The 14,978-nt window shown below is 38.9% G+C and overlaps 1 protein-coding gene across 12 annotated transcripts in view; it reads right to left on the bottom strand.

Annotated features, from left to right (window-relative positions):
* NR2C2 (nuclear receptor subfamily 2 group C member 2) overlaps nucleotides 1–14,771 on the bottom strand; it is a 45,048-nt gene extending 30,277 nt beyond the window's left edge. For 3 of the 12 annotated variants that reach the window (XM_068907289.1, XM_068907291.1, XM_068907290.1), the window contains exons 1-2: nucleotides 14,442–14,760; nucleotides 11,187–11,270 (exon numbers count right to left, since the gene is read on the bottom strand). In XM_068907289.1, coding sequence (XP_068763390.1) covers nucleotides 11,187–11,246 — 60 coding nt within the window. In that variant the 5' untranslated portion in view covers nucleotides 11,247–11,270; nucleotides 14,442–14,760. Of the gene's footprint in view, nucleotides 1–9,788; nucleotides 9,889–11,186; nucleotides 11,271–12,308; nucleotides 13,068–14,135; nucleotides 14,323–14,441 lie in introns of those variants that run through there. The other 9 variants (XR_011134519.1, XM_068907286.1, XR_011134520.1 and 6 more) reach the window with 8 other exon arrangements.
* Nucleotides 14,772–14,978: the final 207 nt, after the last annotated feature.

Raw genomic sequence — 14,978 nt, 5'->3', positions numbered from 1 at the left:
AAAATCTGCTGGAAAGGTCCACATAATTCCTATCTGATCACACTGGCATTCACTTTTTATGTCTCATATGTAATTTGATCTATAAAGTCTTCCTGAAATGTGGTGTCTTTATGGCTTACTTGGAGAAAATGGCAATTTCATTTTCCAAGTAATAATTAGAACTATTTTACTGTGCTATACTTTTAAGGTAATTGGCAAGATGGTTGGTTATCTGGATATCTGTGTTTTAGACAGTAGAATAAAATTAGAATTCCAGTTGTTCAGTGTGTTTGTATCCCACTTTTTTTTTTTTAAACTAGTAATATTTGTTGCTTTATTTTCTACCTTGCAGTGCTGCAGATTTGTTCTGGAAACTATACTTCACTAGAACGCCAATATATTGAGGTATACGTGGGCAATCCCTGTTATTCTCAGTTATTCTCAATGAGGATTTCACCAGTATGACAGAGACTAAAATTTGGTACCACAGCTGAATACTATTGTTGTTTCATTGTTCTATTTATCACTTTCTAGAGCACCAAAGTTGTAATGCAAATTTGGTTCTGAATACCTGGAAAAAGCTTTAAAAAGAGCCACTTGTGTACCCATTTTCAGAGAATGACTGTTAAATATTAAATTAAACATGCAAGATAACTATTGGCTTGACAGCCTTTATCTTCTGTTTACAGAAGGGATGTGGCATTGGCAATGTAAATTTATACATATAACTCTACAGACTGTGCTTGTCCATATTCAGACTTTGTGCTTGTTCATCCTCAGCTTTATTGTTCAACTCTTAGTATTAATTGCTTCTTCTTAATAATTTTAAATGAAGTATAGATGAGGACACCTGTATTCTGGCCATCACAATCAGCTCACTGGTAAAAAGGTGCTGCTTGCCATTCCCCACAGCCACCCAGCCCTTTTTTATTAAGCTTAGGATATAGTGAATAAGGCACTTATAAGTGCCTTATTTAGTGTTATTTGTTTATTCAGAGATAAACATGAACTGAACTATCATGTCAGACCTTAGCATGGAGAGGAATCTCCAGATATAGATGTGTATACATACTTTTTTTTCAGTATTGATATGTGCATTTTTGTCCTTTAGTTTTGAACTTGACCACACAGAAATTAGGATTTAACCCAACAAAAATAAAAACAAGGTATGTCAGAATTATTTGGAAGTGCTCGAAGAATTAGAACCCATCTCATTCAAATACTTTTTTTGTTTTCAATACAGAAGAAGAAAAACCAATCCATTCTGCTACTTCCAATACAGGAACTTATTAGAAAAAAAATTACATATACTTATTTGTGCAGTGCTCTTTAAGGAAAGCTTGGCTTTCTGGTGTATTTTAGAAGTCACTAGTTTATGACGTGGCTCCATGCTTTGACTCTTACGAGAAATTTCGGAACAAATAGATATTTTGGTTCTAAAAAAATCATACACTGCCTATGTTCACCAATATTTCTCCCTCGCCAACAATCACAAAAAATCTTTGAACACTGTTTCACGTACACAAGATACTACTATCTTTGTGTGACAGACTCCAACTAAGAACAAGTAATATAATTCTAATTAGTAAATAAATGTTTACACATTAGACTGCAGCAACTCCAGAGGTGATGTTACTGTCAGTCAGCAGTGCAACATGGATACCTTTTCAGTCACCTTTTCATTGACAGTTTTTATATAAAAAGATGGAAAAAACACAGTAATATTTAGAAGCCCGCGGACAGCAAATTTTATATATGCAGCATATCTGAATAACAACTACAGTATTTTCTTAAAAAGTTACAATAACAAAAAAAGTCAGTTTCTACCAATATTCCATTTTATTGGTAGTAAAATACTCGAATGACATCTCTATAAAAACAATGAACAGAATATGGCACTATTATTCTCTTCTACGGTCAGTTTAAGACATAACTGCCTACTTAAAAACAGCAAGGCACAAATAGGCCACAACTCTGTTCTTTGAAAAAATGTTCTAGCCTAGATTCTTATGCAAATCTAATGCTAAATGGATAATATTTACATTACTTTACAGATTTTACATTTTGATGAGTTCAAAATTGTAAATAATCCATGGCACTAATTAAAATATACAAGCTTTGGGTTTTTTCAAGCCCTAAATACACACTTATACCATCCCACACTATATACAGAACTATGTGCAGTGCCAGACTGATGAAAATAATTGCATCCTGTATGGGAATGTACTGTACTCCCTGGAAATCTTCAAGATAATGATTCTAAGGTTTTGGAACTTGTCTTTGAACTCCCTGTCTTGGTTAACCTCAAAGAAAAAAGCCAAACACTTTATATATTTGGGAGTAACAATACAGTCTTTAACATATGCAGTGATATGTGGCCCAAACCAGGAAGTTTATAGGTTGTTTTAATAAAAATCTTCTTCTGCCAAACAGTTGTGGAATGACTTATTTATCAAAACTTGTATAGCTGGACAACAGGTTAGTGTCAATTTAGTCACTGTAAAAGTAAAATCTAAATTTTACTTTTAATCTGAAATTAATCTTTCACATATATAACAAAAGTTGACTGACAGATGAGGCAAATTTTCAGGGGAGGTATAGAAGTAGTAGTATCTTCTAATCATTGGATGATAAAGGCTTCCAGTAGCACAAAACAAGATATGTAGGCAACAAAAAAAATGACTCCTAACATCAAGAGGCTCCTAGGGGACACACTTGATCAATGAGGCTCCTAGGGGACACATTTGAACAATGACCTTCTTATCTGCAATGCAAAATCATTATCTAAGCTATATACCCTTAAAAAGATCTAAATTGAAGCAAGAAGATCTTATAAGACTCTTTTTCAATTGTTTCTGAGGATTCTGAGTTACAGAATCCTTGGCCTTTATTTGAAGGGTCTTAAAGCCTTACATCAGAAAGCACTTGGGCACAGCTTTGAAATAGACCTATTTCCCCTTGTTGTTCAGAGATTTACATCAACACACAAAAATCATGCCAGTATATATATATAGTAACTAAACTGAAATTCTTCTGTAAATATTTTGGGGCTGAACAGCCTTTTATTTTTATTGTGTTTGTACAGTACCTATTGCAAAGGAGTCTTCTTGTACAAATGAGGTTCCAGGTACTATGTTAATACAAATACTAATGTTTTATGCTGTAAAACATTTTCTCAATTTTTATAGTATGGACCACATTATCATATAAAGGTTGTTTCCACTCATCAGCTCCAGTCTCCTGTAACATACATGTCATTTCTCATCTTCACCATATGACTAGTCAGCTATTTTAAGTCCAACAGTGAGTACTCTAGAAAAGCTGGGTAAGTTTGAGACCTGCTGCCATTATATACTGATGTGTCATTTTCATGTTCTAATATTCATGCACATATATTTATTAAACTGAAAAACAAAATATTTTAGTCATAATCTTGGCTAAGAGGATATGGTGCACCAATGAATAATATTTTGTCTATTAGTGAATGTTTCAGTATGTATCTTACATAATTTATTTTTATACCCTTATTAACACATGTATACATACATACTGTGGATGGCAAAGGACTCTGAAATGCAGGACTTATCTTATTTTTCAGCCTTGTCTACTTAGTACTTTGTGAAATAACAGCTCTTTTAAATTTCTGACTGCTACTGAACATTTGAGGTATATTTTCCAGATAGAATACACATGCCATTGGTTGGCAGCAGAACAACAAGCATGGTAGAAAATCAAATGCAAAGGGGGAACATATATTTTTTGAAATATCCCATTTACAAAAATGAAGAAAAAAATCTGCTGTAGCTTTGTTTTACAGCTGAATTTCTACCTTGAACATTCATTCACCACAAAACATCAGAATGAATAAACTTATGATGCTTTATTATGGTCCTATCCCAGTAAATTGCACCAATTTTGATTATTTAAGTAATAAATAAATAAATAAATAAAGCTGAGACTATACAATACTGACTAGATTTTTAGCATTTTTATCAGAGATTTACCAGTTGACTTCAGACAGGTTAAATAAATAAATGCTTTAGGAAAAATTAAGCTATCTTAATTAGATCCCCAAATAAACTGAATCACAGTATTCTGAACTCAAATGGTTTGTAAGTACCCATTTCAGGAAGATAATATGGTTTATATTTGGTTTACTGATAGGATGACACACAACATTGACTATCCTAATTTATTGTACAGAAAAACATCACACCATGAAAACTGTATCACATGTTTAAAGCAACTGCTATGGAAACTATATATGCTATATGCAAAAGCCTAGTCCTCCAAAATGAATTATAGTAAGTGCATGCAATTCTAAATGTTATTAAAAAAAAAGTCAGATACACTTTAATCAGTCAACTTACTGGGAGTCTTACAGGAGATGATAAAAAAAACAAAACAGGCCTTAAATCATAGCAAATTCCCGTGCACCACATTTTACATAGAATTAATCATCAGTGATTTAAAAGTAACCACTAATATTGTGACTTGGAGTTGCTCAGAAAATAATACAGGTAATACAAAAGAAAGCTTCATCCCTCCTCACCCAGTTTCCCTACCCACAACATAACAAATACACATATTTTAAGAGAGAGGGGAAAAATAATCTGTTTTAATACACTTAGCATTGTTTGATTCCTGGAGCTCCCTAGCTATACACTGTGCAGACTCTAGTACTTACAGTGTCAAATCCTTCCTGCGCCTTATTTACATTTTTCCTTAGCAAATCTCTGAGGCCAAAACAATCCAAGAGGAATGTCGAGGTCACTTTTAGTCAGATCACAGATATTTGCATCCAGTCTCCATTACTGAGGATTCCAGTCACAGAAAGCAGGGAGAATTGTTTTAAAATGCCCTCTCTGTGACCCTGCTCCTCTGAAGGTCAAGTGCACTATCATTCCCTGTAACCAAGGAAGCAGAATCGACATGTTCCTGCTGTTTTGCCAGCTGCTGAAGGAGTTTGTCTAATAATACGATTAATTTCATCTGGGGAAGATGTACCTAGGTTATAAAGCTTCTCCCTCCCCCTGTTCTCTGCCTTTAAGCCCCTCAACTTGCTCTTTCTCTGTAAAACAGTAAAATGAAATCTGGGAAAAGAGTTTGCCCAAATCTTCAATTATTTTCATATCAGTAAAATGGATAAGGAAAACCACCATGTTCCCTGTGGAGCATCTTTAGCCTTGCAGTTCATTAAGCTAATGCATTCAAAGGAACATGGCCTCTCTAAACTAGGATGGGCCAATCACATGTGAAGTAGCGTGATCAGTAGCGTTATTACATTTAAGAATTAATACATTAAGGTCATGATGCATGTGTGATTCATTAGTTTAAATTCCCTGACAAAACATTTGGATGAGCTTGCAGTGAAGGCTGACACATGGATGAAACCACACAATTCTTAAACAAGAAATACTTTTGAAATACTTATAAAGAGGGATTTTTTTTTTTTTTGTTACCTGAAGTTTTGGGAAAAATAACTACATCCTTGAAAAGTTTTAAGATAGTGAATGAACTTGAAGGCAGTTCATTTTCCCTACAAAGCCTTATGCAACAAATGCATGACCTAGGTATCCTTAAGGAGCCCTGGTATTTTATTTCAACTGCAAGGTCTCCTAACCTTAGAACTGAAATTTGCTCCCTATTACAGTTAAGCTCTTTTCATGATACAAAACACAATTATCTTCTGTATAGCCATCCAAAAATAATATCTGTTAATAATTACTGTACTTACAGGAGAGTTTTTACACTACAGGTACAATGTAAATGCTAGGTCAACTAATTATGATTCAGTCTGGGGAAAGTATTATACCTAAAACCTAAAACATTCAAGAAAGCCCAACGAACTTTTAGTTGGGTTATCATCATGCTTAGTATCTGACACCACAATTAGTAACCTTGCTACACGAGGCCTTCATTTGGCTAACTTGTTCGGCTCTTCAGCTAGGTTTATGATACATAATTAGCAGCTGTCTTTATGGGAACAAAAATTGAATCTTGGGTAAATAATGCTTATCACTACATAACGTTCTGTTCAAAAGTAGACTTGCCACCTGTAAAGTTCACAATAGCTGTATCGCAAAGAGGAGGTGAAGTCCTTGGGAGACTCAAGCAGATATTACATAAAAACGCATAGTAAGAAAAAAGCAGACTAGAAGTTGCTTGTTTTCTGAATTGAAAGATGGGTTTGCAAATCAAAATTTGAAATAAAATACAAAGCCAATCAACTACATTGTGTCTTATCTACTGCAGTTAACAGCTTTGTTGCAGCTGCCTAGCTCCCACAAAAAAATCTCAAATACATGAGTGAGAAATATGAAATATACAAACTATACCTTTAAGAGAAATGTTAGATTTGTTTAGGTCCTGATATTCTCCTTTTGATGGAACCTTCTCACGTACTACATGCTGCACAGTTAAAGGCTTTTGTTCTTAATTTTATGTGACACCAAATATACTATCACAATAAATATACAGAATGGAGCAGAATTAGCATTTTATACCCTTAGAGCTTCTGATATTCTAATATTAGCATTCTTAGGGAGCAGTGTTTGCAAGAGTATTAATCATATTAAATATAACACAGGGCATCTTAAGTTAATGAGAGGATTTTGAAAGTATTGTAACTGTAGTAATTTTCACAGGAAAACACTATTCAGAAATGAGCTCAAGTAGCTATTTTTCTACTTAGATTTTTTTTTAATTGTATGTATTACACTTACTGAAAATGTCACTTTAAGAATGACTGTGACCTCTCTTGCATGTCTTTGCAGAAGACTGTGACTGTATCTCATACTAGAATTTTTGCTAATTTGTATAGAGATTATGGAATTCAGTCTGCATCAGCTAGGGTGGTGGGAAGATAACATTAACTTTTCTTCCAACAGAAAAAGCAATCACTATTAAAAGATAACTTTAGGACTTAAGAAAACCTGACGTCTCTCAGTGTAGTTTTCAGATCCACAGAACTAACCAACTCAATTCAGTTCAGATTAAAAACTGTTTCTGTTTAACTACTGTGTGATTCCCTTAAGAGCCTGCAAGGACACAAGTAGTACTTTCATGTTAGGAATAATATTGCAAACACTAGTTATGAGTATGCAGATTGGGAGAACAAAACAATTTCATCAAGCATGCCAAAAGTACTTCTGGTATCCCACTGGAAGAAAGAGCTGAAGCTGAAGACAAGTGGCATGCCATGGCACGGAAAACTGCCTGCTTTGGACCAGTCAGCAGAGGATTTCATTCACCTGGGCTCTGAAACCAACAATTATCGCTAGCAGTAATTTCATACACTGAAGTTATGAAAATATAAGAATAATTAACTCATAATAATTTGCAGTAAATGTCACAGAAAAGCTGCACTAATCTCAGGAATTATATAAATGTACTTGGAAATGTACATCTCTACTGCCAAAACACTGCTTGCATTTTGCATCAGTAACCTAAAAACAAGCAGTTGGCAATTAAGTTCGTTTTTAAGGCTGATATGATTAAACTTGGCTTCTTTCATTTCATCTATAATTAATATATATGTAATGATATAAATACATATGATTGTACTTTTTTGCAATTTTTTCAATAAAGTAATTCTACATTTTAGTCACATAGACATTATGTAAAGTTTCTCATACATATAGGTGCGTGGGTTTGTGAAACACAGGTAGCTTAAAACCAAGCTTCCCTAGACACTTCATGATTGTTACATCCTTTAAAATAAGAGATTTCCTTCATAGTCCTATGGCCAAGATATATACTAATTTACTAAACTGACTAGCCTCTAGTGTTTTATTTACATACGTATCTATGTATGTAGGTGTGTGTTTGTATGAATATATGTATATAGCTAATAACAAATGTATTTATTAACCAAATTTTCAGTACTTTCTATTATTTCCACACTACCACATTGATTATGAAAGCAATATTTAATTGTATTTGGAGTAAAAATAATTTGAGAAGGCTCACTATCAAAATTCCACCTTGAAATTCAACCAGAAATGAGAACATGACCACTGATAATCAAAAAAAAGAATATAAATGGCCTTGTTTTCCCCCTCTTTTAATTCTTACACCGAAGTAAAAATTGTTATTCAATCAGAACGGCAGTCTTTTCTATTCTCATCTTTCAGCCCACTGTGCTTCACGTGGACTTATACCTAAATTGCTGATCTACTTAAACCCAGTCTGCTGATGTACTAGTTTATGGATGATGTAACATGTCAGATACATCTGAAGAGTCAAGAAAATACTGCATGTGGCAAAGATACCCAATATTTTTTCAGTCCCATGGCAAAACAGACTTTCAGAAAGGCCCAGGGTTTTGACAGGTTCTTTTCAGAGCACTGAGGGGATGGGAAGCAACTAGGATGCCCCAGGGGTGCAGCTGGCATGACTGAGAACCCAGCAAGCACAGGACTAACAGTCATCATCTACGACTCTCTCCCTGTAGTCTCTGACAAAAAAAGATGAGGACTGCACTGGGAATACACTGTGGCTGTCATGGAGCAGAAAGGGGACAGTACTAACAATGGCTAAAAGCACTTCCTAGTTGGCTAACATAAGAGATGATTTGGGGAGGAGGCAATACCCTTTATTCCCCCTCATAGTGACAGCTCTATCTAAAACAAACAAACAAACAAACAAACTTTGCTTTAAAAACTGTAGGGCACAGCACAGGGAATACATTTTCACTTCATAACCAAATACATCTTTCTTAAACAACACGCAGATTAAACCTAAATTGGTGCTGGGACTGAACCTGAACCACTGATACGCTACATATTGATAGTACTAAAGAAATACTCAAGAAAAGCAGCATTAGTCATTTTTGCATGAAGACTAAAATACTATTTATGTTTTTCAAAAGCTACTCAGGATAAGGAAGAATTGTTGAAATTCCCTCTGAATTCACTAGCTGCTCTCTGTTCTCCAGTCTCATAAACCATAAGTAAAGTCAGCTGCAGACACTAAGAATGGAACTCCCTCACCCAGTCTGCTCAGAAAGATACAGTTGGAGAAACGAGACAAAAATTGGCTGAAAAGCAAAAGCAGTGAAACCATTTGAAACCATTACAGGGAAAATTTCAGTAAGTCTTTAAAAAAAGGATAAGCACAAAAATATAGGTAATACTGGACAGTGCTCAGTAACACTCGTGATATGTTCATGGAAAACAAACCTGACAAGCTATTGCTTATGAAAGAAAAACAATATATGGCCTACTTGCATGACAGTCTGAGTTGGTGCTTGGCATTGCGGTTCTCAATAAATTCATGCACAACATACATGGCAATTATGTTGAAAAACTGATGCAGATATAGCTAAATATGCCAATATTTACATTAAATTATCCTGTTTGCAACTGATCTCTCAACATTCTTAACTTAAAATTCAGGATGATTAATGACTCGTTCTCTCCTTCCATTTAGTTTCCCTTGATGAAAAATATTTTGAAAAATTATCTCATTTTTAAGGGCAATGACAAGTTTTTATGCTACATTTTCTCCAAGAAACAGTGAGTACAAATAAAGAATTGTAGTATACGTCAAGAAAATTAGTAATGTATTTAACTGTATTAAAAACTGTATCTGATTGAAGACACAAACAGTAGGCATCCAGCCATTCATAAAGAGAGTTCAAAGTTTAAAGGTAACATTATCACAACATCAATTAATTCTTAATGAGACAATGCTGCTTATAACTGTTTTTCCATGAACAAAGTTCTCATGGTGTTATGCAGCAGATAGGCATATAATTTAAGGAGGAGTTGAATACTATAAAGAGATGAAGCCCTCTATTTACCCACCGGCCAGGAAGAAATCACAGAGCTTCATACACTCTTGGGATGGAGCGATCTCTCCAGTGGCAAGATACAACCATCACACTATGTTACCACGGTGCATTTCCTGCACGAGGAATTACAAATGTCACATATTTTATGTGCCTTAGATGTGATTACAGCACTCAAGTTCTATCAAAATAATATAAGGTCTGCCACTACTTCCGTTACAGTTATTTATTTCCAAGCTCTTCTGGAAAGAGAGCAGCTTGCCATATTGATACCTCAACTAGCAAATTAGAGTGAAAATCTGCTTGTCAGTTTTTAGTGTGAAATTTTTGTTGAGTTTTTCTGAAATTACTCCTTAGATATTATTTCCAGTATACCTGGTAGCCCGTTTGTCCAGTCTGTGGTTCAATCATTGCCATTATAGATTTTAAAACAACTAGCATTTTTATTAATAAATTGCTGTAAATAAAGAATTTGTAATCCACTTCTGAAAATATAACGACACAAAGACTTATTTCACTCATTCAGCTCTTTCATGAGCCCAACAAATTTTTTGATAACAACGTGTAATCTGAGTTCAATAGGTCAAAACATTACATGAACTGATGTCTGAAAACTGGCACTGTCTTCAGAGATCTCATAGCTCACTTGGCCTTCATTTACAAAACCCTTTAATTATGTATCCATATGGTAAATCATAGCAACTTTGAAGAATATTACGTCAAATAAAAATTTAAAACAACAAACAAAAATCCTAACTTTTGACTAAAGCTTTCAAACTGAAAGAGATAAAGGGGTTATCTTCTACGGCCACAATCATTTGCAATCTCAGTGCTGATGAACCGATTTAGACATTTTAGCCTTTGAGCATCCAAGCTTCGGTGAATATATATCAAGACATCATTTAATATCACTTTAAGTATGTTTTGTGCCCTTTATCTCGTAAGCATAGGCAGGAAATAATAAATTTGATTTAAATTAATCACCCTATTGTAAATTTCCTATATTTGATAAGTAACACAGGTAGCTTCAAACATTGTTCTGGATTTACATGACAACTTGAGAAAAGAGCAGAAACCTTTGATAACCCAAATAATCAAATGAGTGATCAAATGATCAGAAATTTTGTTATATTACTTTTTTATGTTATAACAATCCATAATAGACACAAGCGTCCTTGTAGTTCATGGGTAAGTTTTCTATTTACATCCCTAATATGGAGGCCAGCAGAACGAAGTATGGTGAACAAACTTTATATTGGTTGCATTGGTTTCTTATTTTCCCGAGTGTAAAGGAATTGCTGTTCTATAAAGATTTTCTACTCCATTTATGATCAATTGTAAAAAAGAATGTAACAGTATATTTTTGCTTTCAAGAGCTCGTATGCCAAGCATTGGGATATCATCTGTCACTCACCTCAGCCACCTGCTGCGTCTCCACTACCTGCTGAGCCAGCACCTCCATATTGGTTGCCATGGTGAAGCAAGATCATTAGAGAATCTGTTTGAAAAGATGCCAGCAACTTCCATCAGGCACAAAAATTATTTTTTCCTCATTGTTAAATAAATTTCTGATATAACCTTCTGATATGACCTTATGAGTACAATATTACTTGATTACCTGACAAATAAGAAAATAAGCTATGTGAGTGTGTACACACAGATGTGTGTGTGTGTGTGTGTGTGTGTACACGCCCCTACACATACAATATGCGCATAAATGGAAGCATGGTTTTCAAAAACCTGAGTTCTACTACTACAGGCATGTAGTTATTCTTTATGAAGCCTCTCATTTAATATTTCACACTATCATTTAAAGCTGAGACTAAAAAGCCGTTAATTTCACAAATTAAAAAGCACTAATTTGAATTTCAACTACTGATACAGTTTGTGGAATTCACAGATCTCAAAGATGCATCGCTTAACTCAGGCAAAGAGAAATCTTACAGATAAACTGCTTCTATATCATGTGCTTGACAAGGAAACAACTATCTGAAAAGGGAGTTTGAACAAATTTTTCATTCATTTTGTCAAACTGTCACAATCATTCATATTCTTACGTCAATCCTGCATGATAAGGAAATAGAAAATACATTTCAGGTGTGGTAGTCTATTGTCTAAAGTATCTGTTATATTATACTTTGATAACATTATTAGCACTCTGAGGAGAAAAACTGCAAAATTGATTTCTTTTATTGTGAGTGCCTGTACCTTTAGTTTTTTTACTCTCTTCAGGGGTTTAAAAAAAAAGATATAAAGCTAAAAAAAAGAAGGAAGAAATAGGAAAAAAAGCTCCAGTATCTTTTAAACGGTCCTTATTACAGCTGCGTTTCCCCAAGTCGAGGGTAAATTTAATTATGATTTCAAATTTGCAGATTCCATTTTGAATTGCGACTTCCTCATTACTGAGCTAGTGTTCACATCCTGGCCCAGGTGTATTGAAAATGCATTCCTGAATGCTGGCACACCTGATATTTTATTGAAAACCTACTGATACACACAAAGCAACTATTTCACATAAATTAAAAAAAAATCCTACCAGCGATAGCAAAACATGCATTAGGAAGACGAATGCATGTCACCAGCACCGTCCCCATCTCCAGAGGCAACTTTTGCAAAGCAAACTTTGTTGAAAACGTCAAAACTCATTAGGTTAAAAAATTTAAATCACATTGTGGTAAACGCAACATGAAAATGATTTTGTATAACGCACTGGAAGACTGGAAGGCTATTCGTAACAATACGTGAGAAAAGTCAAGACACATTCTGTGGAAATAATACTTATACTATTTTCTCAATAGTACTTCATTTTTTTTTAAGAGCGTTCAGCTTGCCCAGTATCAAGCATTTCCACCAGGCCCATTTAATATTGTAGCTTGTGGATAGTTTGCCAGTTGTCCAGTAATTCCTTTGCATTATTTCCTCTTGTTTTCAAATTCATTTTCTAAGTTAATAAGACTGACTACCATACGTTCATTAGACATTGTTCGCTCAGTGCTTTAAGATGAAAGAAGTCCTGAATATGAGATATTTTGCTCATAAGAATGCCTGGAGCACCAGGAAAATATTTTCAATGTAATAAAAACATTTAAGATTTCAGTAAGCATAAAGTGTACTGAACGATTCACAGGTGCATCATATATATTTAGAGTTTCCACACTGATGAAGCAAAATTTATGCATAAAACCATAAAATGTAAAACCATCTCCACAGAGAAGCTTTAATATGTACTGCAGGTTATATACACAGCATCTCGCGGGCTGGAAGGCAGCTGCCAACTCAGTCTACTGCAGATGAACTGCTGTTCAAAAAAAAAAAAAAATACAAATCCATCACTCTCTCCCTGAAATTCAGAGAAATCCCAGAAGAAACAAACTCCTTTGGAGAGATTTGATGCACATGGCCCCAACACAAGGGTGAAAGGCTGAGGACAAGCGCACTGAAATCTGTTCCTATGTCTTAAGGAAACGGCGCTCTCCCAGGCCGCATGCTTGACTCGGTATCTCGGGAAGCAGGCCGAGCTTCTCCTCAGCGTTAATTTGGAGGAGGGGGAGAGGAGGAGGGACTCGCGCAGGTGAGGCTCTGCTGGGGCGTGGGTTACACTGTCAGCGGCAGGCAGTCAGCAGGAATCCCAGCAACGAGAGGCATGACAGAAACCGCAAGGCGGAGCGGGAGCGGGAGCAGCACCGGCGCCTCGGGCCGGCCGCCACCCCCTTCCCGCCCGGCTCGGCCGCGCCCTCAGCGCCACCCCCTTCCCGCCGCGCTCGCGCACCGCCGCCCATTGGCTGCTGCGCTCCCGCGCGCCTTCGGCGCAACGGACACCGCGCGTAGCCCGCTACTGGCGCGCCCCCAGGCAGCTACCACGCCCTCTTTCCCGCCTCCCGTTCCGACCAATGATCTCATCGAAGACGCAGGGCTCCCACGCTCGCCATCGATTGGCCGAGCCGACTGCCAGTTCGGGCGGCGGCTCCGCCTCTCCAGCGAGAGGAAAACACCCGAGGGACGCGACCAAGCACAAGATGGCGGCGCTGGCGGGTGGCCAAGTCCCAGGCGGGGCTGCCGCCGCCGCCATTAGGCCCCCCTCCCCCTCCACTCCGGTACACGCTTATGTCAGGCTCCGAGAGGCCCGGGCTCGGTAGCGGGGAAGCGGCCGGTAAGATGGCGGCGGTCTCAGCCCCGTATGCAAAGTACCCGCCGCCCCCTCCCCTCCGCCCTCCCGGTGGCAAAGGTAAAAGGGTCGGGTTCAAGCCGCCGCCTCCGCCCGCTCAGACTCCATCTTTCCTCTCTGTGTTTGTGTCCCGAGTTCCTGCCGCCGCGGACGGATCCCTCCTCCCCCAGCGGCTCCCAGGCAGCAGGCTGCTCTCACCCCGACCGGACCGGTTCCGACCTCAGGCGCCCGCATCCCGGCCCGGCGGCTCCGCAGCGGGACTCCCGCTCCGGATCGATGCGGCTCCGCAACGACCCTCTCCGGGAGCCGCGGGCCAGCCTCGACTACGGCTGGCTCTCGCCTACCAGCGACTTACCGGAGCCTTGCAGCCCCCCCCACCTCCCGCGGAACGTTACCCCTCCCAGGCCTGGTCCCGATGCCGCCTCCTGCTGCCCCCCTCCCTCTTCCTGGCCCCAACGAAATAAACCCATTCGGGCCATTTCAATTTTAAAAAGCGATTTTTACCTCAGCAACTGGCGCCAAACGTGCCCTGGCGGTGACCCGACCCGGGCCCAGCCGGGCCGGTGTTGGGTGACGGTGCCCGGCGGCGGCCCTCCCTCCCCCCGTGAGGGCGGCGGCGGCGGCGAGGGGGCTAACGGGGTCCGCGGGGGGAAAGGGGAGCCGGGTCTGTGTTAGGGGGCCGTGGGGGGCGGGTGGGGGCCGTTTGTTTTGTTTTGTTGCCGTGCCCCCAGGAAAGGTCAGAGTTCGTGACCCCGCCCGCCGCCGCCGCCGCCTGCGAGCGTTTCCCCGCTTCCTCTTCCCAGCGCCACGGCGGCCGCGGCCCCTCCATCCCCCGGCGGGGCGGGGCGGGCCGGCGGCGGAGGGGCCGGGGGAGGGGCTACCTGAGCCGCTCCGAGCGTTCGCGCGCCGAGTGCTCGCTCGCCCGGCGGCTCCTGCGCGATGGGGGGGAGCGGCCCGGGGGTGCCGCTGCGCCCGGGGGGGGGGGGGGCAGCGCGAGGCGCAGCGGGGGTGTCCTCGGGGGCGGGGGGGGCAGCCGGGGCT

This window comes from Struthio camelus, chromosome 14 (genome assembly GCF_040807025.1).
Source record: "Struthio camelus isolate bStrCam1 chromosome 14, bStrCam1.hap1, whole genome shotgun sequence".
Classification (NCBI taxonomy): Eukaryota; Metazoa; Chordata; class Aves; order Struthioniformes; family Struthionidae; genus Struthio; species Struthio camelus.
The sequence above is the reverse complement of the archived record's forward strand: the minus strand, read 5'-3'. Positions and strand labels throughout refer to the sequence as shown.